General features: G+C 41.7%; 1 protein-coding gene across 2 annotated transcripts in view; it reads right to left on the bottom strand.

Moving 5' to 3' along the window:
• The window catches only part of FRMD3 (FERM domain containing 3), a 149245-nt gene extending 125415 nt beyond the window's left edge, over positions 1 to 23830 (bottom strand). The window contains exons 1-2 of one of the 2 annotated variants that reach the window (XM_049795032.1): positions 23479 to 23554; positions 14661 to 14687 (exon numbers count right to left, since the gene is read on the bottom strand). Coding sequence is in view for 1 of the 2 variants with exons in the window: in XM_049795031.1 (XP_049650988.1) it covers positions 23479 to 23577 (99 nt within the window). In the remaining variant the exon portion in view is untranslated. Of the gene's footprint in view, positions 1 to 14660; positions 14688 to 23478 lie in introns of both variants that reach the window. The other variant, XM_049795031.1, reaches the window with a different exon arrangement.
• Positions 23831 to 24911: the final 1081 nt, after the last annotated feature.

Raw genomic sequence — 24911 nt, 5'->3', positions numbered from 1 at the left:
ATTCTTAACAGGACACCACTCAAAACTTCAGCCCCGGCAGAAGCTGGGTCCTGCCTCCCATCCCAGCAGGCAAGACTTCCATGTAAAGAGCGGGTGTGGGGGTGTGCGTAAAGAGATGAAAATGCTCTCTGAAACACTGCCCAGCAATACCGCAGATAGGGAGAACTGATTCAAGACCAGAGATGTCAAATGTCTGAGGCCCGAGTCACACATCAAAAGATAATTGGCAGGGAAGGTTTCCTTTTTAAACTACCAGATGGTTCTGGAGTCAAATGAGCTGAGAATTTCTGATGATGATGATATCAGCTTCTAGCCTTCAGGGATTTTCAGGACAATCTGAATATACTACCCCTAAATTAACTAAAAGCATGTACTAAAAAAAAAAAAAAAAAAAAAAAGCTCAAACATAAAAAAAAAGAATTACAGTAAAATACAGGTCCTTCCCACATTTGGCTGAGGGACACCTCAGCGCAGAACTGCCGTACACCTAGGATGTGGGTAATGCAGTGTAACACTGCTTGATGAAGGATTTCTTCCCCAAAATAAGGTGAGTTCCATTCAAAATAAAAAATTCTCCACAAGTGATGCAGATGCTGCTTCTGTTTTTCTCCTCTCAGGCACACATGCCTTCTTTAAAATAAATAAATAAATATATAAATAAATAAACGATATTAAAAACAAACAAATGCACAAATAAACAAATAAATACATGTTTTTACAGCTAACTAAGAAAATGCACTCACTCCCATTTACCTAAAAACCTTTGCTGACACAAGGACATCCTCTGTGAACCGTAATTCAATCTTTAGTATTATTATGTAGCATTCAGTGAAGCACTCAGCAGGAATCAGAAAAACCTTCATAATAATCCCTCCTATAAATTATGTTTCATGACAGACTGCGTGGCCCCAAATTTCCCTCTCTTCAATTGAAATATGTGTGTTTACAGCCTCCCATCTAAATAATACACTTTACATAGCTGTTTCATGCAGGATAAATCAGGCTTATGAAAATGGCAGAAGCTAGGTATCTGCTCTTAAAATAATTATAAGAATTCATATCCTTAATGGGCTTGATTCTTACCAGGTAGTTCATAAGCAGAGTAAGACTTGTATCTCCAGAAACACTGATGTCCTATTCTCAGAACATTTTTTATTGCTGTAAGGAGTTTTCAACCTATTGCTGTCTCTTTCCTGCAAAATGCTTTCAAACATCACTTTGGTGTGATAAAAAGGAAATAATACAAAGTAAGGACTGACACATTTGTGGCCCTTCTGCAAAGAAAAATTACCTACACTGAAAAAATCTATTTCAGTAAATGTGAATATTTGAGACCTTTATATTTGTCTTCTCCTAAGCACAATGATTTTAAGAAACAACAAAGAGCCTTGTAAATTCCCTTTAAATTGATAATTAACTTTCAGACAGACCAGCGGCAGGACTGCCCAGGAACAGAAAGCAATACAGCGGCACGGTCAGTACATGAGCCCAGCAGTTTGCAGCCCTGACTTACTCCATGCTGTGCAACAAGTGACAAGCTGAAGTTTGCATTTAGAGGCAGAATTCAGCTCACAAGATAAACTGCAAAGGTGAAAACGTTTAGAAAAATGCCTCGTCAGGCACACTTTACAGTAGCAGGTAAGGATCTTCAGCTCCAAACTAGTCAGGATTTTTTTCTTGCTTATTTTTGCCAGTAAAACCTGAAGCCAAACTAGCACTGATGCCCACAATGCATTGTGGGCATTGAAAACCGCTGCACAAGTATGCTGGATTTACAATAGCAGCCAGGAAACTACTGACATGCAAAATAAATAATTCCATTTTAATATTTGCACTTTTTTCTTTAAATTAATTGTCTTTAGTTGATAATCCTTGAAAATGTTATCCAACATAACCATGCCATTGTATTCAGTACACATACATAATTATTTAAGCAATTAAGTATTGCCAAGCGTGAGTTCAGCCCATTTCTGTCCTTTTCTAATGGGATGGGCACTAGAATTCAACTGAAAAGTAAATAAAATAAATGTCTACTATTTAAAACTAAACTATGGATTGGAAGGGAATCCAGCAAGTGACTTAAGTATTTTAGATGTAAGAACAATTTACCAAAATAAAGGGAAGCAATATGTACAGTTGGAGATACGGACTGTATACATACTGTATTCATGTATGTTTCTGAACTTGTATCTTTTTGTTATCAATTCATTCACAGTGCTAAAGAGGAAAAAAGCTTGCTTTCTTCAGTTCTCCTCATCAGTTTCTGAAGTTGAACAATCTGTATGATTGTTCAAGGAAAAGCTATTGCTGTAAATAATGGATAAAGAAATACTATTACAAAGAAGTCAACTTTTATAAAGTTTGTCATTTTGGAAAGTTTTTTTTATTTGGCACCATTAAACATGTCAAATTTTAGATTCCACTAGGCATTACATTATCTAATACTTAACATATTGTGCAGAAAAAATGAAGCAGAACATGGATTAGTGGCTTCTTATGACAATAGGATGGTTTGTAACTTTTCCTTTTTTCCTTGATTGCAACCCAAAAATCATGGATAGACCTAACAATATCACCACAGCAAACTCCAGTTCATTTACTCTTTGCATCAGGCATAAAATCAGCTTTAATATAGTACATAAAGCAAACAACCTCAGCATTCTGAGTGTTTGCAAAACACTGTCGTCATGAGAACTACACAGCCTCATACAAATTATTTATTTGGTCTGACAAAACCTCAGAATTGTTACATAAAATTAACTTTCAAAGCTGATGGTGATGTTCATGTGATTTTGGTAGTGTATCTTCAGTCTCTTGGAAAAACAGTACTGAAGGTAACAGCTGTGACATGTTCTTGCCCAAAATCCAAGACTGTCAGTACGCCTATACCAGCAGAGCTGGATACAATATTCCAAACCCCTCCTCTTCTCTATTAACTTCAACAGAGCAAGCTGGGAAACTGCTTACGGTACATTTAAAAAACAAGATGAACTCATGCCTGCAAGAAAATTACCCTGGTCAATGTAAGCATAACAAAATTATAAGAAAGCACATGTATTTCAGAGCAACTGTTTTTATGTACTGTGCATGTGCAGTTCCAGGTTGCAAGCATTGATTCAGGAAATAAAGGTGACTCACGTATAACACATGTACTTTCCACATATCCTCAGCTGTATTGATTCCACTGACTGCATTGGGACCACTCAGTTGGTTCCACTCACCTTAATGCACATTGGAGGATTTTTTGAAGAAGAGCTAGCCATTTCTCCAAAATAAAATTTCTGTATACAATCTTCTGTCTTTGTTTCCCAACCTGAGTTTTTGAAGTGCTTTACACCTGAAAACTGAGCCATTTCCTGCATGACGTTTTGCATTAAAGACCTGTTTCCAACTGATGTCACTAACTGGTTAAACAAATAGAAGTTGTACACACCTTAATATAAATTTTTAAAAATTGTGTAATCTTTATGTATTATTCATGGTACAGTTTTGCCTAAAGCTGATGTAAATTATAACCCTATTCCCACAGTAAGATAAATGAGCTGTAAAGCAGTACACATAACTTCTAGCTTCCCTCCAAATCCATTCTGCCAGGAGTTGAACAAGCATAGATCCATCCAGTTAGTTACATGCTAACATAACTGGCACTAATGCCTTTTAAAGTACCCCAAATTCTGTCCCTTCATATTCAAAGGCATTAGTTCAATGCATTTTTTGCAGTTAACAAACATGTAATCTGTCAGATAGCCTAGTTATAATTGATGAAAAAAACATTTTAAGTACTTTAAAATTTAGATGTAATGGAAGGTATATGTATTTGCATTTCCCACTCCTACATCTCTGGCATCACCAGTAAGGATAGCACTATGTACACTTGCATTCACTTCTGATTATCCAATAAAGGTAAGGGGAAATCTGTGCAAATAAGAAAAGCACTTTCATAATTCAGGTGTGCCATATTAAACCTTAAGCTTAATATCTCTGAGTAGTCCATGAATAATGGAATAAGCATGTAACCGGTTTTCCTTCACATTTTTGGTCAGGAATTGAGAACAGTCACAGTCTTTTGGCATTCTTCACCACACAATCCTTAATCACATTAAACAATCATTTAAAAGCCAACTGTGAAAAATGTTCATTAAAAAGTATTTAAGTTCTTTAACTTATTAATTTTCTAACAGACATTCCCCACATTGCAGTCTTTCAGCACTAACATTTAAGCTGGTTGCCTCATGCCAAAAGCCTGTCTAATTTTAACTATTCTAGTTTAGTAAACTAATGTAGTCTAATTCAATTTAATCTAGTCAAATACCTGATACTAATCAACCGAAACATTTACATTATTTTTTCTAAATGGATTTTCACTTTCCCTAGTGCCTCAACTTTCTTCTCCAAAGCAGCAAACCACCAGAAGACAATAAGCAGCTCACCAGCACTTTTACTCTACTACGATGTTACCTTTTACCCCCTGCAATGTTAAAACCTCTGAGTTTTTCACATTAAAAATTTCATGTTAGAGATGCCAGCTGTTTTTTATTGTTAAGAAGTGTAATATTCTTTGAAGCATTAAAAGCTGCTTATTGTACTGAAAATCATACCACTCAAGCTCAGAGTGCACATAATCTTTTCAATAAAAGTACAGCAATTTTGTAGAAATTGAAGAGGTCAGCAGAGTTGAGACTCACCTTTCAGGTCTGTAGATAACATTATGGAAAATCCCAAAACAGGGCAAGTCTAAATCTAGATGGTTTCATCCAGAAGACTGTGACCCTGCCAGCACACAACTGGGTACTAGCATGTCATTCAGGATTCTCCATGCCAAATTCAAAACAAAGAAGTATTAAAATATCATTTATTAATTGAAAATGGGGTTCTACTGCTAGGTGTCCAGACATTTATTACCTTCTTGGAAGCACACCTAGTACATAGTGCATCCAGCTTCGCAGCCCATGGCCTGTCAAAGAAGGCTTTTAAGAAGCTTTTACTTGCTCAGTTAATTTTGAAGTATGACAAAGCTGCTCTTCTCCTAACACACACCTATTTTGTCTCCAAAAATCATATTCTTATCACAAATAATCATTACTCCTCCTAACCCCTAAGTAGACAAGGCTATAATAAAACAAGACATTATTTCATTACCATCATTTCGTGATTATGTTTTATGATTATCCCAATATCATATCCTCTGGCCTGCCAAATGCCATTTTGCTCCGCTGGTAGCTTTCCAAATAATGATGCAAAGATGTTTTCCCTGGTGTACTGCTTCAGCATATCCCTTTGTGCATCCCTCCAGCAATTGTGTCATTTCCACCTGCTACCCTTCATCTCTCTGTTCCCAGTTGTAATTCACCCCTGCCTATCAGGACCCCATCCCGTCATGCCTCCTTGTCTCCCTCCAGCTGAGTGAGAGAGGATACCAACCACCTACCCTTCTCAGCTCCCACAGCCCACTTCTTAAACTTCCAAAACAAGCAACTCTACATTGCCTTCCAAGATGGAGGGACCACAAAATACACTCCATTATAACCTTCTAAACCCCTCTTTTCTTGGCAAAGATGACAGTGTGCAGAGACCACTACATCATGCTGCCTGCTGTTGTTTCTTTGTCTGCCTGTGCCCACCTAGGCAACAGTCTTATTTTAAGAATGTGGGCACAAAATACAACTCAGCTGCATTTGAAGATTTAATAGATTATTGCCTGCCTTGGTGAACACTGTCCAACCGCAACGTATTAAAATGTATTGGCAAAAATCTTCGGACTGCTATGCTTTCACTCCTGGTTGCAATGAACCAAGAGCACATGCAGATTCAAGTATGACTTCTCATCTACATGGCAGCAAGCTGTTTTATTTATATAACATACTACTCCACTGGGTGTCCGTGTCCTCAGACATGACTAGCAAGTGTATCTTACTTTGAGTTTGCATAGCAAGATGGGGTCCTTATTCATACCTTAGGCTCTGAGATGTTACTGTGATAACACAGTAAACACTGCTATCACCACCCATGGAAATGCACACTACATGTTCCATTCACTGTGTCAAGCTTCCTTTTGCATGTTGGCTCTAAGGTCCTTGCGTTCATTAGATATACTAAGACAACTGAAGCATCTGAGTTTGAGTTGTTTGGTGTGGTTTTTTTAAATTACGGAAATGAAATAGCAGACATTCTTAATGAAAGTCACCCAAACTTGTAAGACACATATTTATCATTTAAAAATGGCAAATCCTGCAAAAATAAAATGGTAATATGGTAGAGAAAAATAAATCACTAGCATGGAGGAAAATTATCAGTCCATTTTTCAAAAAAGCAGAAAAGCGTACACTGAAAATCTGTGACAACACTAGCACTGAAGACCAATGGGCTCTGAAAGAAACATGCTTCTGCCTTTGCAAAATTATAAGCCACTGAAAGGCATACGGTGTAATTTTTGGAAATTCTGAATGCTTCCTGTGCTGTGCTCTCTATTTGTACTCCTGAGTGGTTATCTTGTAAACAATATAGAAAAACATAATGCTTCAGAAGATCTGGAGTACGAGGTCCGGCAGTAACACTGCCGTGCACAGGGTCATAGCTCTGCTTGTGAGAATCACAAGATACGGGAAAGTTTAATGCTTAACATCCCTCTGGAACACAATGTCCAAGCCACCCAGCAGAAGAAGACATTTGTCAATCAATCCGCTCCAGGTCTGGAGTAGGAACAATGTAGAGGCAGCCTGGATGGCTACTTCTCTCCAGAACACTTTGGAGGGACACAGTGACCCTGCAAACCTGGGAAGTGTTACAGCTATGCTGTGATCAATGCAAGCTCCATCTCCTCTCTCTGCAAAGCAGGAGAGGCCCAGGAGACAGACAATAAATATGAATGAGATTTCGTTTTTCCACACTACACATAGCAAAGCACATTCTCATTCATGAGCTCCACAGCAGAGAAGTTCCAGTTCAGTGTGAGACACTCCATCCCACACAGTCACCTGAGGAACTAAATGCTGCTTAGGAATCTCAGGGATTATGTTCCCACATGAATGCATCTACATGTACAAAGGCAAGAGCATTAGAGTTTCTATCCCAGATCTGGGAATTTTGTAGTCATTCTTGCAGAACTCATAAAGTGCTGCAAATTCAACGGTTTCCATTACAGCTTCTCTCCCAACAGCAGCTTTTTAAAATCCAGATATACACCTCTCTGTGTGCCCCATAGGAACACTATAAATAGACATTTGGGGATGAGTGGTCCCACTGTGACCACAAAAAGTCATGGAAAGCATCTCTTATTTCCTTGAGGCACTGGACAGCATCAGCCAGCCCATTTCCCAGGAGCAGCCCTGACTATGATCGTGGGTCACTGCAGCCCCTATTGAGGCATTTTCAAACCCATATTGTAAACCAGTAAACTTGAACTCCACTACTGCTCAGTCCAGCTAAACATTTGTATTACCCCTGTTTAATTTTTCAGCAACTACTTCTGTGCTCTGACTGCCAAACACTTCACCAAAACTCCAAACCACACAGACCAAGATGGATGGAAAGTAAGAGGCAATTTGTACCTCTAGGCACTCTCATATTCTCTTGGGGATGAAGGCAGTCACTCAATATACAACTTTACCATTATATCTTGCAACATTTTATTAATTGTCTCACTGTCAGGGAACTGTTCCAGAATATGCTTAATAAAATTTCTGACACCAGCTAAGCCATGGGATGTGCCCAGTGCACAAAATCAGAGTTTTAAATATTTTTCATTCACTTAAGAGAAAGCATGTTACGTGCCAAATTTGTAGTCATAGTTCACATCCTTATATGCAGTCTTCACCATTTGTGGTCTCCCTACATAAAGAACAAAATTAGACTACCAGCATGCGCTCTGTTACATTTGGGCCATTAATATTGTAGCAGATCTGGCACCAGTTAAAGTGAATCTGCATAGATGAAGGAGCAGTCATTAAGGCATTATAGATTCGCTTTCCTCCAGAGTGTCAAAAATCCTCCCCACATGCCCTCAAGTGCTGGAGTTCAGTTTTGATCTCTGATTTAGCTGAAAGATGTGTAAAAGCAGGCACAGCATTATCCATTGACAAAGTGCTTGAGACATCCTTGTGCGTTGTTTATTCCAGTGAGTGCATAAAATATCTTGCGGTCATGAAACGTGTCAGAATGATGTTTACTTTGAACAGAAATATACAATTATCTTGTTCATAAAGCAGAAACCTCTCAGCAAGAAAACTCAGCTCATGATATTTCTGCAAAGAAATACTGCTACAGGAATCCCAGTGCACCTTTGGGAGGACAATACTTTCCCTTTTATTTCCCTCCTTTTTTAAGCATACATTTGGCTGTTCTATTTCAGGAATGCATGGGAAAGGCTAAATAGTTCAAAATGAGAAAAACAATAAATTGTAGAAGCAGATCCAATTTTAATTACAAAGCAATATAAAATCTGTATGGACACAATCAGAAAACAGAATTAGCTAAACTAGCTTCCTCCTGGATTCATAACCTTTCTTCATCATTCAGCCTGCAGAATAGAACACTCAGAATCCTCCTCCAGCAAACATTTTGGTTTCTACGTAAGCAGTGAATCCTCCGGAGACAGAGGAGGCAAAGAGAGGTTAGAAAATGCAATTCCTTCTGTATCTCTCAGAGATGTGCCAAACATTATGTAGGGCACAAACCAGCTCTGCAGGTTCACCATGAACATAGCTCTTGTCTTCTCTGAACACTGTCAAATCAGCGAATTAGGAATTTCAAAAAGGATTTACATGTCACCATGCCTAGCTTCTTGTTCTTTTAAAAAAATGGAAATAGGAAAGGGGGGAAAAAAACACTTTGATGCAGTGAACAGAAAAAAAGAAGTTCCTTCCTCAGCAGATTACCTGTGTGGCTAAGACTGAAAGCAAAGAGGTTTACTTCATAGAGAAAAAGGGTAATACAAATAATACTAGAAATACTGAGACAGGCAGAAAGTAAGAAAACCACAGAGGTCGGTTTGGGGCAGGAGAGGAGCAAGGACATCACAGGCATAACTAGCAACCTTCCTGAACATCAAGAAGAATGTATTACCTCTTGGACTGAACCTGCCAAGACCTGGTAGAGTTTTCATCTTTCTTGAAGTACCACTGAAGCACATCTTGGCTAAGGAGAAAGAGGGCACCAAAATTGCTATTAGAAATCAGTGCCCTCAGAATGACCAAAAGCTCCACCTGTGGATGGTGAGGAGAAGAAAGGAGGGGAATGCATCTAAATCCACATCTGTGCCTTCCCTTTTATTTCCTAATCAATAAAAGATACAGCTAGCCAGAGCACCTAAAAGCAAGTTAATGGAAATGCGTCAAATGCAACAAAAGTTCTTCCATCCTCAGAATAATGGCTACATATGGAAAAACTGAAAAGGAAATACAACTTCTTTGCAGTTTTTGGACAACAATGATAGCCCTGATCACAAAGCAAAAACAGCATAAATATTCACAGAGTAAAAAAGAACTGTAAAAAGACAGATGGTGGAGCTGTGAATAAAAAAACATTCACTTTGTGTCTATTTTTTCAGGACATGAGATATCCACTGAACTATTTATCACCTCATGACAGAAAACCATGTATCATTTCCTGTAAACAAGACAGGATGTCTAAATAAATTTTAGCACCAAAAAAAAAAAAAAAAAAAAAGCAAATGTTCATACAGAATGTTCATACAGAAGCGTATGCTAGCAGTACTAAGAACTTTAACAAAAAATTCACTTAGGGAGGAAGGGAGGTTTAGTTTTCAAAAACTATTTGTTTCCTCATGCTATATGAAAGCCACCAGAAGACACAGAAACATTTCCATTATTCCTGAACCCCCCCAGTATCATTCAAGATTTCGCGTAACAGTTCAAATGTAAAGAATGGGCAAAAATGTATTATAAAGACTGAAACTGCTGGAACTCAATTTCAAAATACATAAATTCCATTAAGGCTCTGGGAAAGACAGAAAAAAATGTAATATGAATGAGAGGAGTCAGCCTAGTAGAGCATGAAAATAAAGATATTTCTGATTTTAAAATCAATGAAAAGAAATTAAATTGGTAGGAATGAATTACTTAATGAGCAAAAAGGTGAAGAAACTGAAGTTTCTAAGGTACAACGTGATTGTTATAAAACCAGATCGTTATAAACTGCAGTTAGCAAAACAAAGACATAGAAACAATTAGGATACTGTAGAAGCCTTACAACTATACAGACGATTACAGGTAAGTTACAGGATGTATACAAACTAACAGATACACATTACTCTGTGCAGAGTATGTTACCAAGAACAACAAAATTATAACAAGTGAGTCATGATAATTCACTGAGCCAGTAAACTACAAAAGATGACACATGCCCCCTCCCCCCCTCCCCCCCCCCAAAAAAAAAGCGGGGGGACAGGGACAGGTTGGGGAACAAAACACCAAAATATAGCACAAAACTTCAAAAACCAGTACTTCTGGTAATCACTGTCCAATGACTAACTTCAGATTGTCATCAAAATGATGATTGAAAAAAGCACGTTGGGAGAAAACAAAAAGTCAATAAGACAAAAGTAAGTAATGATTAGTTGAAGCTATAACAATTCTTTGAACGTTCTCTGTGAAATAATTACAGGAATCAGCAAACCAGGGAATGATGTCTATCAACAGATCTAGGTTTCTGTTGTGTATCCAACACAGTGTATTGCCCCACTTCCAAAAAAAAAAAAAAGTAGAAATCATAACTTACAAGTACCATGAATACAAGCACTGCAAAGAGGACTGAAAACTGTCTGGAGGACTGAAGAAAAGGGTAATGAAAAAGAGATGCACCTGGTGAGTTAGATGATGGCCTCAGAAAGGTATTGCAGGAATCTGGGTTTAGGTATAGTATTGATATCTTCATCCACGATGGAGAGGGCAGTAAGCTAAGAGCTGCTGAAAGGCAACTGCAGACCAGAAAGGGTCTGCAGAGCAGAATTACAATTCATATTTCCCCTCCTGCCCCAATCCAACCTAACTCCCTTTGGTTCTTGCTACATTCACAAGCTGCATGAGCCCTTAACAGAGCAGGGAGAAGGCAAACCGAACTGCAACAGAGCTCACCTCTTGACACCTTAAAGCATATGTGAAGTAAAAAATAAGGAAGGAAACAGATTAGAATAGTAAAACTTACCTTATCAGCTGGGATCAAAGATTTATTAACTACGTGTTCTTTCACTGGAAAGAGTTTCTAAATAACAGAGTAAAACAAAAACAGGTACAAACACTGGAAGGGTATAGTCAAAACTGCCACCTTCTCTGCGGTGCACCATGTAACCTCTGAAATCTCTGGAGTCTTGCTCGCTTCCCCACACATACCAGCACCCAACTCCTGGAATTCCTTCTTCTATAGTAGTATTTTCCCCCCTTTTACTTAAGTTAAAACTCAGGCCAACTACATGAATTATTTTGTGCAGTCTCATCATCACAACATGAATTAAGCATTCTCTTACTGTGTTTTCCCTGAAATTACACCATAAACTCTTCAGGGCAAGATACAAACCAGCCTCTGATTCTCAAGAAGCTACAGGATGAAAATTGCTACTTATTTGGTGCATGTAATCCATGCACAAAAAATAACCAGCATTGTCTTGAACACGTCCTGAAACTGTGTAGATTATTGTTTGTCTTTCGCTTAGATGTGCCGCTCTCTTGGCTTTTTCATGCCCATGAGCCAGCAGCATCATTTGGTTTGGGGACTGAAGATTCCTGCTCAAGTCTTCTCTGTTCTGGTGGCTGTAAAGTACTAACTGCCAGACCGTATGAGAAAACTAATCCGAAAATCCTGGCAATGTGAGTGGATTCTCCAGTCAAAACAGAAAAGCCTGCCTGGATCTGCACCTAGCAACTGGCAGGGGCACTGCGAGCTGCTGGAGAGATTTTGTGTGAACGGCTGAGTCTGCACGCTGGATCACTCATGGCACCGTCTGTAAAAGCCTCTGCTGTTTCCTTCCATGTCCCAGGATGGAGCTAAAAACAATTTACACAGGGCAGGAGCAAGCAGGGTCCATGCATTTGGTGCACTCCACCTGTTGGCACGCTGATGCCTCCAGATAAATCCTTGAAGTCAGCTAAGTTCAAGCTGGCACTGCACAGATTCAAGAGTTCAACTTGCACCCCGGGTAACTGTCCCGTCTAACAGTCACTCTCTGATGGCAAAGTATTTATCTTTGTTACCCAATTTTAAAGTAACAGAGTGAAAGTGAAGGATCAGCTGTCTTTGAAAGCCCTACAGAAACAGGTTTAGAATTACATTCTGTAGCATCTCTGTGGCATGCATAGCACTCCATAGAGCATCTCATCTGCATTTTGCAATTACTGTTCAAAGAAATAACCATGTCTCATTTCTCACTCCACCATAGGACTTGGAGTTTGTGTCTGTAAAATAAAAACAAAAGCACACCACCAACTGGTGTCCTGATCCTGCAGACTATGCTAACAGCATTCAAAAAAAAAAAAAAAAATTTAAAAAAAAAAAAAAAAAATCAAGAATCTGTCATCCTGGAAGAGATTACAGGTTCAAATCCAAGATTACAGCCATAGATCCTAAACACAGATATTTTGTAAGCACCTACTAAAACCAGTGCTACTCCTAGTTTAACTACCACCAACTGTTTAAGATGCTTTACACAATACTTAAGATATTTTCCACTTAGAAGTACAGTGTTATGAATACAGTTACCATTTCACATGTTTTAGTATCAGAACTATATAATATATCTTTAGCCATTCACAAAATCATTTTTTCTTCTTTTCTTTTTCTTTTTGAAAACTGAGATTGCATCTATACTAAAACTGCTAAAACACTCCAAGCATTTTGGGGCGTTGAAAGCCACCACCCACGCTAGCAAAATATTAGGGCATTGCCTGACAAAAATCTGGTCTGTGCCAATTAGCATTCTTGCAGGCCAGTTCCCAGGCATCGCCTGGCAGATAGAAGGGTCCAGGAACCATTCCCAAAAGACAGTTCACACGCAGACATTCTGTCTTGGAGACAAAAACGTTTGACAAGCCTCCGTGCGTGGAAACAATACAAGTACACCATTACAGTCTGAACTTTATGCATCAATTTCCACAGGTTTTCACCATCAACTTGAAATTATTTTTGACTGCTTTTTGGTCTCTTTGTATTTAATAAATTATTAAGTCCTGTAGTAAATTCTCCTGTTTGGGTATGGGGGATGAGGGGATTGTTTGTTTGTTTGCATTTTGCAATCCCATTTCATTTTTTGCTTTTGTTGCAGTTACATGGAAGACCAAAAAAAAAAATGGGCATGCAGACTGACTGTATGAAAAAGGTTTTACGCAGTGTTGTCAGAAATACACAAAGCTATCTTTGCAACACATGCCCTTTTATAGTAAGTTTACACATTACAACATCAGGACAAAAAATAGCCAAGTGCAGATCTTCATTCTTGGAGGTTTTTTTTAAAGCACAATTATCTTCCAAAGAGAGTTTCTATGGGGAAAATATCATTGTGAGATAGTATGTTTGCAAGGAGCAAAGCATGTCTTCAATCCAGGTTGTTGACTCCTTCCTGGGGTTTAAGTAAACAAGGGAAAGATTACAAGTGTTTTTAATGAAGATGTTGGCTCATTTTACATTTTTCCAAAGGAAGCCTTTAAAGAGCAATCATTTTACAGCCACTTGATACTTATGCTTCTTACTGCATCTATCTTGAATGGCCAGATTTCCAATTATTGCAGGAGTTATTTCTGTTTGCAAACCCTTCTGCTGAAAAAAGAACTCATGGTATATAGCCCATACCTTCTCATTTCTGGCTGTGAGCAACCTTGAGAAATTTTATACACGTACTTAACCTTATACAGATTGATATGACACATTTTAACTCAAGTTTCCAGCATTACTCTTAGGCAGGGGAAACTTTTCCTCTAAATGTAACAGTTACTAGAGCATCAACGTTTAGTCTTCATCCCTGGGTCCTCCTTAATCGAGTGTCTCAGAAACTCCCACGAACAGCAACCATGAATAGGATGATTACTATTCACACTTGGCCTACTACAGCCATAATTAACTGTGAGCTGGAGAACAGCATCTATCTTGACAGCACAGTGAAATGGCAAGAGCTGATTATCAACACACCTCCATCAAAACCAGCATGTTAAACCCTAAAATGAGGAAAAGAGGAACACTTCTATGAACTGAATGCCTGTAGCTGGAAAGGATAAAATAAACTGACAGTGGAGAAGTGATGGAAGAAAAGGGTGTTTGGGGTTTTTTCTTTGGTTGTTTTTTGGTTGGTTTTTTTTTTTTAGTTTTATTCCAGAAAGAAAAAAGATTTAGTATTAATTTAATTACTGCTGGATTATTAGAATTGTGTTTTCACTATCAGACAAGGAATTAAAACAGAGTGAAAACAAGGTAATCTGATAGGAACAAAAAGATGATTTATAAGGTCTAGAAAGGTTCTCCAAGAAAGCAAGGCTAGGGATTAAAATGAGGCTGTATTTAAGCAAACAAAGAATAAAGGAACAGACAAGCAGCCTCAGCTGAAGGAAGAACTATGAGGAGATATTTTCCATATGCAGCAGGGAAAGACACAGCAGAAGTCATCTGGTGACAGCCTGGCTTTAACAGGAAAAGCAGAGAAGGAGTATCTGGATGTTACGAACCTTGCCAACAGGTTGATACTATTCACACTGGGGAGTGGAGGGGGAGTGCAAAAAGAGAGAGAAAATAAGAAGAAGGTAAAGAGAGCCATTTTCAATATGTTTGATTTAATAAGCCAAAATACCCAGAAGGACAGAGACCTGTGCTACAGAAAACAAGTATTTTGTCACAGAAAAATTAGTCTCCTGTCGTCCCAACCCACCTTTCTTTTTTGAAAGAGAAGAGAAAAATAAGCTGTCATTTCTCCTACTCTTTAACCTAAGTGTTTACACCTTGAGTTTTTAATATACCATCTGTTCCAGGGGACCAGCAACAACCATACAGGCAAAATCCAGACTCCCTATTTCACCTTCCCATAGAAAAGGCACTAATCTCTTCTTTTGTTAAAGGTAATTTCAGAAGCATTAAATCATTATTAAATCATTATTAAGCATTATTAAATCATTCCTGACCTATACAGAAAATTCAACCTAGGCAAATACAACAAAAAAGTGAAAATACAGTGCTTCCTCATCAATAATTCATTTTGGCTCTAATCTTTGGTCAGTTAATTCTGCCAAATGATCACTTCTCAGCTGCCTCCTATATTAGATCTGTATCAGTGCACTGAAAATGCCTAGACAGACGAGAGCATCTCAAGGCGTGAGAAGACTAACCCTCATCAGGTGCCAAAAGCCCTTTCAAGACTAAAGAGTGTATTAAGTTTCTGCAAGCAGAAAGGACCTTGTATCTCACAGGCGCCACTTTCCACCTCATGGGATCAAACCAATGATTTGCAGTTTGGAGATCTAAGCTGTGCTGCATTGTATTATTGATTTTCCAGTTGCCTTTTATTATTACTACAGCTCCACCCCTACTGTTCAGCCAGTGTCCAAACATGCATGACAACAAAGAATGTAAAAATTTTTATTCAAAGCTGTAAGAAAAATGAAAGGTAGGTAAAAGTGAAAAAATTATACTTACATTTTAAATCAGTAACTGTTCTTTTAGCTTTTCCTTGTTAACTAGCTAACTTTGTCTAAAGATACCCACATTTTTCATATTTTTTTCTCCATGCTGCAGCACCAGGCCTTCACCAATATATTAAAATATTTATCATCTAGACTGTTTGTATTTACTGAAACACATGTTCACCTTCAACCCTGGATCAGGCAAGTCCTTAAGCACACATCTAAGTTACCTTGCCGTTGTTTACTAGTAATCAAAACATGAATTACAATGCCAGTTGCAATACACAGTTGCAGTACACAGTAAATACACAGTGAAAATGAAAGGCAAGATCATTGTCTTTAGGATAGAGAATTTTCAGATTTTGTTCATTAATCAGACAACACCAAGGGTGGAAAAAAACCTAATTCAACATCATTAATAAGCTTTATCCAACACAAAAGCAGTTCAGCTGCAGTTTAGTATATATTGGATAAAGTCCTGCATAAGCCAACTTTGTAAGTATTTTCATTTAAGAATAACAAGAAAGAACAAGAAAGTTTGTGAATTGGTAGCAGCTTATAAGTATTATATAGATATGTGCCCTTCCCCTACCAGAGGTACAGAAACCAATGTTAAGCAAATACTGAGCTTCACAAACACTTACCAAAATCCATCAAGGCAATTAATTTCTTAATTTGTAATAAGAACTCCCAACACCCTAGTAACTTTCTAGTAGCAGTTTTTACTCCTTGTTTCTTTCTGAGGCTTGGAAAGAGCTAAGAGCACATCTGTAACTGCTATTAAAAAGAAAAGATGTTACTGCAAATTTAATCAAACGCACAAAATGACAACAGAGGTACCTTTAACCCACAGGCTTAGCTTAATTAGAGAGGATTCTCATGTGCAACTCTCACCAAGAGTACCTGTTGTAACTGTACAATTAAAGGCTCAAGCATGAAGTTAGGAATAAAAGCCCTAGTATGCAGTTTCTAAAATGTGTCAACAGAACATGGCACAGAAACCATCCTAACTTGCACCGCCTTCCTTATCTCCTCTTACTATTTTGAACCATCATAGCATCATCCCAGCAGCTCAAGGCACTTGCTGGTTACGGTTCTGACATCGCTTACAGGATAAATATAAATTCACTAAATCTCCTGCCTGCTGTCTACATAATCCCTTAACCTTTCCCTTTCCACAGCCATGGTTCTCTGCCTTCTCCTCATCTCCAGCCTTTCTGCTCTTTTCATTCTCATGCTGCCTTCCCTTTCCCACTTATTTTTCTAAATCATTGGCATTCAGCATATCTTTACAGTGAGATTCATGGTCAGTACTCCTTTTACCTCACAGCCTGCTTCAGCATGTTGTTTTGTTTTTTACACTTTATTGAGGGATGGGAATTTTAAAGTGAGTCCTTTGGTTAGCAGATTTCTATTAAATGTAGCATCTGCCTGCAAGACACAGACCAAGCAGAAAATATTATGCAAGGCAAGTTTGCAGTCATAAACGTGCTACAAAAAGAATTAGACAGGACAGTGTATGACACATTTAAAAGGAAAAGAACTCCAGCTAGTAAATCATTAGCCAAACTAAAGGCAACAGTATTGTCCTGGTTTTGGCTGGGGTACAGTTAATTTTCTCCATAGTAGCTGGTATGGGGCGACATTTTGGATTTGTGCTGAAACAGTGTTGATAACACAGGGATGATTTAGCTACTGCTGAGCAGTGCTTACACAGAGTCAGGCCTTTTCTTCTTCTCACACCACCCCACCAGTGAGAAGTCTGGGGGGCCCACGATTAGTTGGGAGGCGACACAGCTGGGACAGCTGACCCAGTATATCCAATATCCAATTCTCTCCCCCATCCCACTGGTAGGGGTAGGGGAAGTGAGCGAGGGACTGTGTGGTGCTCAGTTGCCGGCTGGGGTTAAACCACAACAGTCCTTTTTGGTGCCCAACATGGTTTAACCCCAGCTGGCAACCGAGCACCACGCAGCCCCTCACTCACTCCCCTCCACCCCCACCAGTGGGACTGGGGAGAGAATCGGAAGAGCAGAAGTGAGAAAACTCATGCGTTGAGATAAAGACAGTTCAACAGGACAGAAAAGGAATAAAATAATAACAATGTTAATAATGATAATGATAATAATAATAAAAGATTTAGAATATACAAAACAAGTGATGTACAACGCAATCGCTGACCACTCGCCGACCGATGCCCCGTCAGTCCCTGAGCAGCAGTCCCCGGCCAGCTTTCCCCCCAGTTTATATACTGGGCATAACGCCATATGGTATGGAATATTCCTTTGGCCAGTTTGGGTCAGCTGCCCTGACTCTGTCCTGTGCCAACTTCTTGTGCCCCTCCAGCTTTCTCACTGGCTGGGCATGAGAAGCTGAAAAATCCTTAACTATAGACTAAACACTACTGAGCAACAGCTGAAAACATCAGAGCATCATCAACATTATTCTCACACTAAATCCAAAACCACAGCACTACACCAGCTACCAGGAAGAAAATTAACTCTGTCCCAGCCAAAACCAGGACAAGTATTCAAACTGCACAGAAACTGCTCCTGAATTAAGATTAAAAAGGCACAAGGCCATTTTACGTTATTAGACCATCAGTGTCAGAAAGAAATGAGCCTTCTCAGATTTTGTCACCACCATTTTTACTTATGCAAAAAACTCATAAAAGGTCTAAGAACACACCGCAAGTAAACCAAAGCTTTGCTCTGCTTGTTTTCTTCCTGATTTCTAAACCAGTTTTTAAAAATTACGCCTTCTCCTTGCTCAGAAGCTGGACACACACAGAAATTCAAGATTGTTCTTATAAACAACAAACGAATAATCATTTAGATACATTTAAAAAAAAAAATTGGTAATGTAGCCAGGTGATATTTTGGGGGCTATCTATACAGATTTTTGTTTGGGAAAGCTCATACAAAGCAAAACCTGTGTCATTAATCAAAGCCCCATTACTACACAATTTTACCTATGGGCTGAGACACAAGAAGATGCAGTCATACAGTATTTCTACAAACACACAAACAGAAAAGTTCACTACCACTCTCAGACAATAATAAGCTCCAGCTGAGAGAAAAGTCTCATTCATGGCAATCTTATCTCCAGTTTTGCACAGCTGGACCTGAACAGCTCAAGGAGTAAAGTAAAACTTTTATTAATTTAAAACTTAAGTAATACATTAAATGTAGCATTTTTCCAGAGTGAACATATAATTTTGTATTAACCTCATGTAGAGAAATAAATGTAGAGTTATAATGGTTACTAATACACACTTACTCGGTTTTTTTTTTTTTAAATTAAAGGAACAGTAGCAGTAGTCACTTCAGTTAAGTGAGGTATACTGAAGCCCATGCCTTATTTAAAGCATGCCAGTGGCAGCACTGAACCCAAGGTGTATTTACATATTTAATAACAGTCTACCATAACAGGACCTTGACAGTTTACTGACTGAAATAAACAGAATAAGCCAGGAAAAAAAAAAAAAAAAAAAAAAAATCCTTACAATTTAAGATGTTTAGGCTATTGTTACTAAAAGGTTAATTAGATGCATGAAGTAATTGCATGAAGCCTGCAAAAATGGGAGTAAAGTGCTCGTCATGTCAATGACTCAGAAAATAAGTATCTCATTAGTACCTCCAGAAAGGAGGTCTTCCTGCTGCTCCCGACACCTTTCCAATAGTTTTGAAGACCTGCTTCCCCTACTGCCCTCTTTCAAGCCTTGGTTCTGTGCTTTATCAGGCAGGCTGCACAAGCAGGTCACCTCTCTCTCGCACATGGAAACAGACAGTGGCCACTGGCTCTTCAGGCTGTTTTTCATAACCTCTCCATTTTAGCTGTGCCACTACAACTTCACCCTACTGCTGCTGTAAGACTGCCCAACATACAGGTCCCAGAGAGGCTTCACAAACAAACAAAAATCACAGGAAAATAAATGTCTTCACAAGAATCCGTTAAGCATCCCTCAGGCCCCAGACCTTTCCTGTGTCTGTCACCACTTTGGCTAATTCACAGTCATGAAGTCTCTCAGATGAGGAGGACGACACACTGAATCCTGACCTTTGAGCTGCAAACCTAGCCTTGAGCAACTTGGTGACCTACATGGCAGCTGCACAGCTCAATAACTAGTTGGCTGGAGTCTGCAAATGCATGATTCATCTCTGATTCTCCCCACACTACCCCACATGCTGTCACTGGACTGTTTGCTATAAAATGTAATTTCTAAAAGCAGGCTCTACTAGCCTGTTGGCTTGCTGAAACACTGCTTTACTTTAATAGTAAAAAGAAAAATATATTTTATATTCCTATCTAAACACTATGAAATTTACACAGGGAGAAAAAAAAAATAAAATACACATATACATGCAGCACCTAAATACACCTGCTCCTGCTTACTTTTCCTAACACGATCTCCCAATATTTTAGTTGAGTAACACACAATTCTGGTTGCACATTTTGTAGGGCCAAAGATCTACAGTGCATCCACAAAGGTTTTCATTAGCAGACATCTCTGCACTGGCTTGATACTGGGGCCTTCTGATACTAGTCCACATCCACCAGCAAACTGCTGGAAAGATATACTTGAAAAAGCAGGGTTTGGCAAAACTTAGTGTGCTAAAATGCAGCAAATCATCAGCTACATACATCACCATCCACACTAGCTGCATACCTCCCCTCCTTTCCCCCTGAAAATGCACAGCTAGAATTTCAGTCATCACCCTTCCTTACTGCATGCTGTGTCCTTAAGAGACTCTGTTGGCATTTCTCGGTGTTGTAGAATTAGGCTTTCTTATCCTCTTAATGACCAAAACACAGCTGTCCAACATGTTCCAGCTGGCACAACCCCGGCATCTCTGCTGTTAACCCAGCAGCACTTCATCTGGGCTATTCTTTCATGCTGAATATGCATCAATAAGCATATACACAACTAGCAACTTTTAGTTTTTCCATTCAAAAATAAGATTGCAGCATTGTGGAAGCTCCTAGCAAGTTTTGTCCACATTAGGAAGTCCAAATACACATCTGATCAAGAGGCTAAAGACGAAAAGTCGAGTGGTTTGGGATTTGTTACTCTAGTGTCTTAACAACTACACAAATACAAGAAGACAAATTATACAACTAAATTATATCTCCTCTATGTAAAGTGACAGGTAAGGGATAGCTATCTATAGATAGGATTAAGCAGTTCAAAGTGTATGGCACAGGAAAGAGTGAAAGGTAAGTCAGAACTATGAAAAATCATCATTAATTGCATGTTGCTGCTGAAGTGACCAAGAGCAAAGTAGTTCCTCATACCACAATCTGCATTTAGAATTTTAGAATTTCAGTACCTAAAAATCCTACAGAAAAAAAAACCCAGGAGCCATTCCCACTTTTTAAATATATTTGATCAGTGTCCAGACTCAGGAAGGCAAGCTCTAGATGAGTTTATAATAGAATTCAATTTTCAGGATTACCCTTAGAACTTTTCGGGATTACCCTTAGAATTTTCAACTGTGGTGTAAAACACTTTCCCCCTGCATATATTACATGTGGAATGAGCCACAGGGATGCAATATGATTCAACTGGTTCTGAGCTCATTACCTCACCTTGCACAATGTAACACCTAAAGTAATGACTGATTTTTTCTACCCTGTGGGCATCAAAGGTCATACTCGATATGTGTAAATCTGTTGAGCACTATAAATCTACAGAGCTGCAATGATACCATCTCAGATTCTGACTTTAAATTCATCACTGTTTAATGAGACTAATTTTTAAAGATGCCAATAAGTTATGCAAAGCTTGCATTAAGCTCCAAGACTCTGAAGGCCATTCTGCTTCTTACCCATTAAAGTTATGATCTTATAACCACTCTATTCATTAACAAGAGCACTACAATGATACAGGTACAAGATGTTTCAGTGATTTCCTGTTACTTCCAGGCTACATGCTGTTTGAGTGCAACTAGTACACAGGGACAAACTGGGAGAGGAGTGGCTGGAGAGCAGCCCTGCGGAAAGGGATCTGGGGCTGCTGGTGGACAGCAGGCTCGATGTGAGTCAGCAGTGTGCCCTGGCAGCCAGGAGGGCAAACCGCATCCTGGGGTGCATCAAACACAGCTTAGCCAGCCGCTCAAAAGAGGTGATCATCCCGCTGTGTTTAGCGATGGTGTGGCATCACCTGGAGTACTGTGTGCAGTTCTGGGCCCCACAGTTTAAGAAGGATGTTAACGTCCTTGAATGCAGCCAGAGGAGGGCAACAAAGCCAGTGAAAGGGCTGAAAAGCATGTCCTGTAAGGAGCGGCTGAGGACTCTGGGTTTGTCTAGCTTGGAGAGAAGGTGCCTGAGGGGCGACCTCGTTGCTCTCTGCAGCTTCCTGAGGAGGGGAAGTCGAGAGGGAGCTGCTGAGCTCTTCTCCCTGGTACCCAGCAACAGCATCCATGGGAATGGCTCACAGCTGCGCCAGGGGAGGCTTAGACTGGACATTAGGAAGCATTTCTTTACCGAGAGGGTGGTCAAGCACTGGAACAGGCTTTCCTAGAGAGGTGGTTGACGCCCCATGCCTGTCAGTGCCTTAAAAAAAGGCATTTGGACAATGCCCTTAATAACATGCTTTAACTTTTGGTCGGCCTGAAGTGTCCAGGCAGTCAGACTAGATGACCATTGTAGATCCCTTCCAACTGAAACTATTCTTATCTATTCTAGTATTAAATGGCTCCATTGGAACTAATAAAAAAAAAAAAAAAAAAAAAAAGAATTTGGTCCATGCAAAAATGTAGCTTGCAACTCACGGCACTTGATTTTTTCAGCCATAGCTGGTCTTCGTACAAGACCACGAACTTGATTCAAAGCTGTGGATATTTCATACGACCAGAGAGACAGAAACGCTGACTGTGAGCGACAAACTACTTCCTAAAAGACCGCTCACACCTTTGGATCTGGGTGCCAAGTTCATCTCAGCGATTCTACGAACGCCATGGAAATTTCAAACAGCGTAACTTGTTTTCTAACGCTTGCGGTTTAAGAAAATCTGTGGGACTTCCATAACACGTTAGAGTTTGGGTCTCGTTAGGACACCTAAAATAGCCCTACTTTCACACACTACAAGCACTGCCGCTCCACCAGAAATTCACAGTCTCCTTGCTCTTCGCCTCCTTATTACCTGAAGGAATAAAAAGGGACTAAGCGTTTGGGAAGGGGGACCACAGCAAAGTTGCTGTCTTTCCAGCTGCACGACTACTGTGGCCGAAAACCCCTCTGCAAGTTATCTCTTCCCTTAAACGAAGAGGAAGGGGGAGCAGCACTTCACGTTGCACTCTGCCCGCTCTCTCGGTAGCGGCGTTTCCCGACACCTGCTCCCAAGGCAGGGCTTCCCCGGCACCGGAGAGCAGGTCCCCCCGCCCCGCACACCACCTCCGCAGCAAGAAGTGCCCGCCGGGGCGCCCCGCCACCGCGCCGCGGGACGGGGAAGGCGCCGCCGGGGTCCCCCCTTCCTCGTCCGGGCCGCCGCAGCACAGCGGGCTCCTCCTGCCCGCGGGAATGCCGCGCCGGGGGGTGCCGGAGCGCGGCCGTCCCGGCGGCTCCGGCAGCGGCCGGGCGGGCTCCGTGCCGTGCCGCGCGATGCCGTGGCGCAGCGCCGGGAGGCGGCGGAGAAGCCGCGGCTGCCCGCGCCGCAGGTGCGCGGAGCCCCGCGCAGGGGAACGGGGCGCGCGGGGAGCTGCCGCCGCGGCCGCGCCGAGCCGCCGCCCGGGCCCTGCGGCCGGCTCCGCGCCGGGGAGCCGCCGCCCGAGTCCCGGCCGGGCTCTGCGCCCCCGGGCCGGGGTGTCGCTGCCCGCCGAGCCGCCGCCGCCGCCGCCGCCGCCGCCGCCGCCCTTCTCCCCGCCGGCACCTGGATGTGGCAGGAGATCTCGGAGTCGTCCAGCAGCCGCACGGTGCATTTCATCTCCGGGCTCAGCGACCTGATGCTGGAGCTCCGGAACCGGATCATCCCGGCAGCCCGCCCGCCGCCGCCGCCGCCGCCGCCGCCGCCGCCGCCCCGCAGGCAGCCGCAGGGGGCCAGCCTGCAGCGGCGCCCGGCCGACCGCAGCACGGCACGGCACGGCGCGGCACGGTACGGCACGGCACGGCACGGCGCGGCACGGTACGGTACGGCGCGGTGCGGAGCGGTACGGTACGGTACGGTACGGTACGGCGCGGCACGGCGGCGGCGCCGCCCCTCAGCCCCGCGGCGCTCCGCCGCCGCCGCCCGCCATCCGCCCGCCCGCCGCGGCTGGGGCCGCCGCTGCGTCAGGCTGCGCTCCGCTCGCCGGCCTCAGCATCCTCCTGCGCCCACCCCCGGCACGGCACGGCACGGCACGGCCCGGCACGGCTCGGCACGACACGGTCCGGGGGGCACCTCTCCGCCCTCACCCGCTCCTCCGCCCCACCGAGCCCGGCGGGGCTCCTCTGCGAGGCGCCGCTCCGTCGGGCTGGGGAGGGGGGGGGGGGGAAAGGCAGCCCCGAGAGGGAAAAGGTCGGCGCTTGTTCGCCTCCCCCGCCACGGGCGTGCTTCGCCTGGTTTTGAGTGGACCTGAGCCACTGCTGCTCGCGTGGGAGTGCCCGGTGCCCCGCAAAAAGGGGGGCATCCCCTCGGCTGCCGGCGGGGAGCGAAGCCCCCACGCTGCCTGCCTGCCCAGATCGTGGGTCTACGGGGTATCCCAACACCGCCCGACCCGGGAGGAGGACCCTGTGAAATACATATATACACATACGTGTGTTTTGTTACATGTGTAACAAAATTTGCCAAAGAAGATGGGAGAGCTGTCAGGAAACGGAAGAAAACGTAATGCAACTTCATGTGAGAATGCAAGTCTTGGAAACTTTCTTCCTCGGGGAAAAAGAATGGTCCCTTAGGGAGGAGCAGTCTCGTCCCCTTTGTTGTGCAAGTGGGAAAGACAATACGGCATCCGGTGGCTTTGCTGGTATCTGCTCCACCCCGAAAGGGTATATACATTTGTGCAGCACCTTGCAGGAAGCAAGCAGTAAGTTGACCAGCCTTGAAATAGGCATCAGCACTGTGTTGAAAAATGACCTCTTCCTGTAATGACAGCCGCACACGAGGAATACTTCAGTCATTTTGCCTAGTTGTCCGCGATCACCTGTAAACTTCCATATTTTGAAAGCAGTTCTGTGTGAATGTAACGTTCTTTTGAAAACCCAGTGGAAAAGCCTAAGCGCCAGTGCTCTTGTAAACGCTTCCTTTGGCTTTCTGCTGGACTCCTAACAGCAGGAAATACAGACAACCGCAAACAAATGAGAAGTATGTAACGCTCACTACTGTCA

Source organism: Accipiter gentilis, chromosome Z, assembly GCF_929443795.1.
Source record: "Accipiter gentilis chromosome Z, bAccGen1.1, whole genome shotgun sequence".
NCBI lineage: Eukaryota > Metazoa > Chordata > Aves > Accipitriformes > Accipitridae > Astur > Astur gentilis.
The sequence above is the reverse complement of the archived record's forward strand: the minus strand, read 5'-3'. Positions and strand labels throughout refer to the sequence as shown.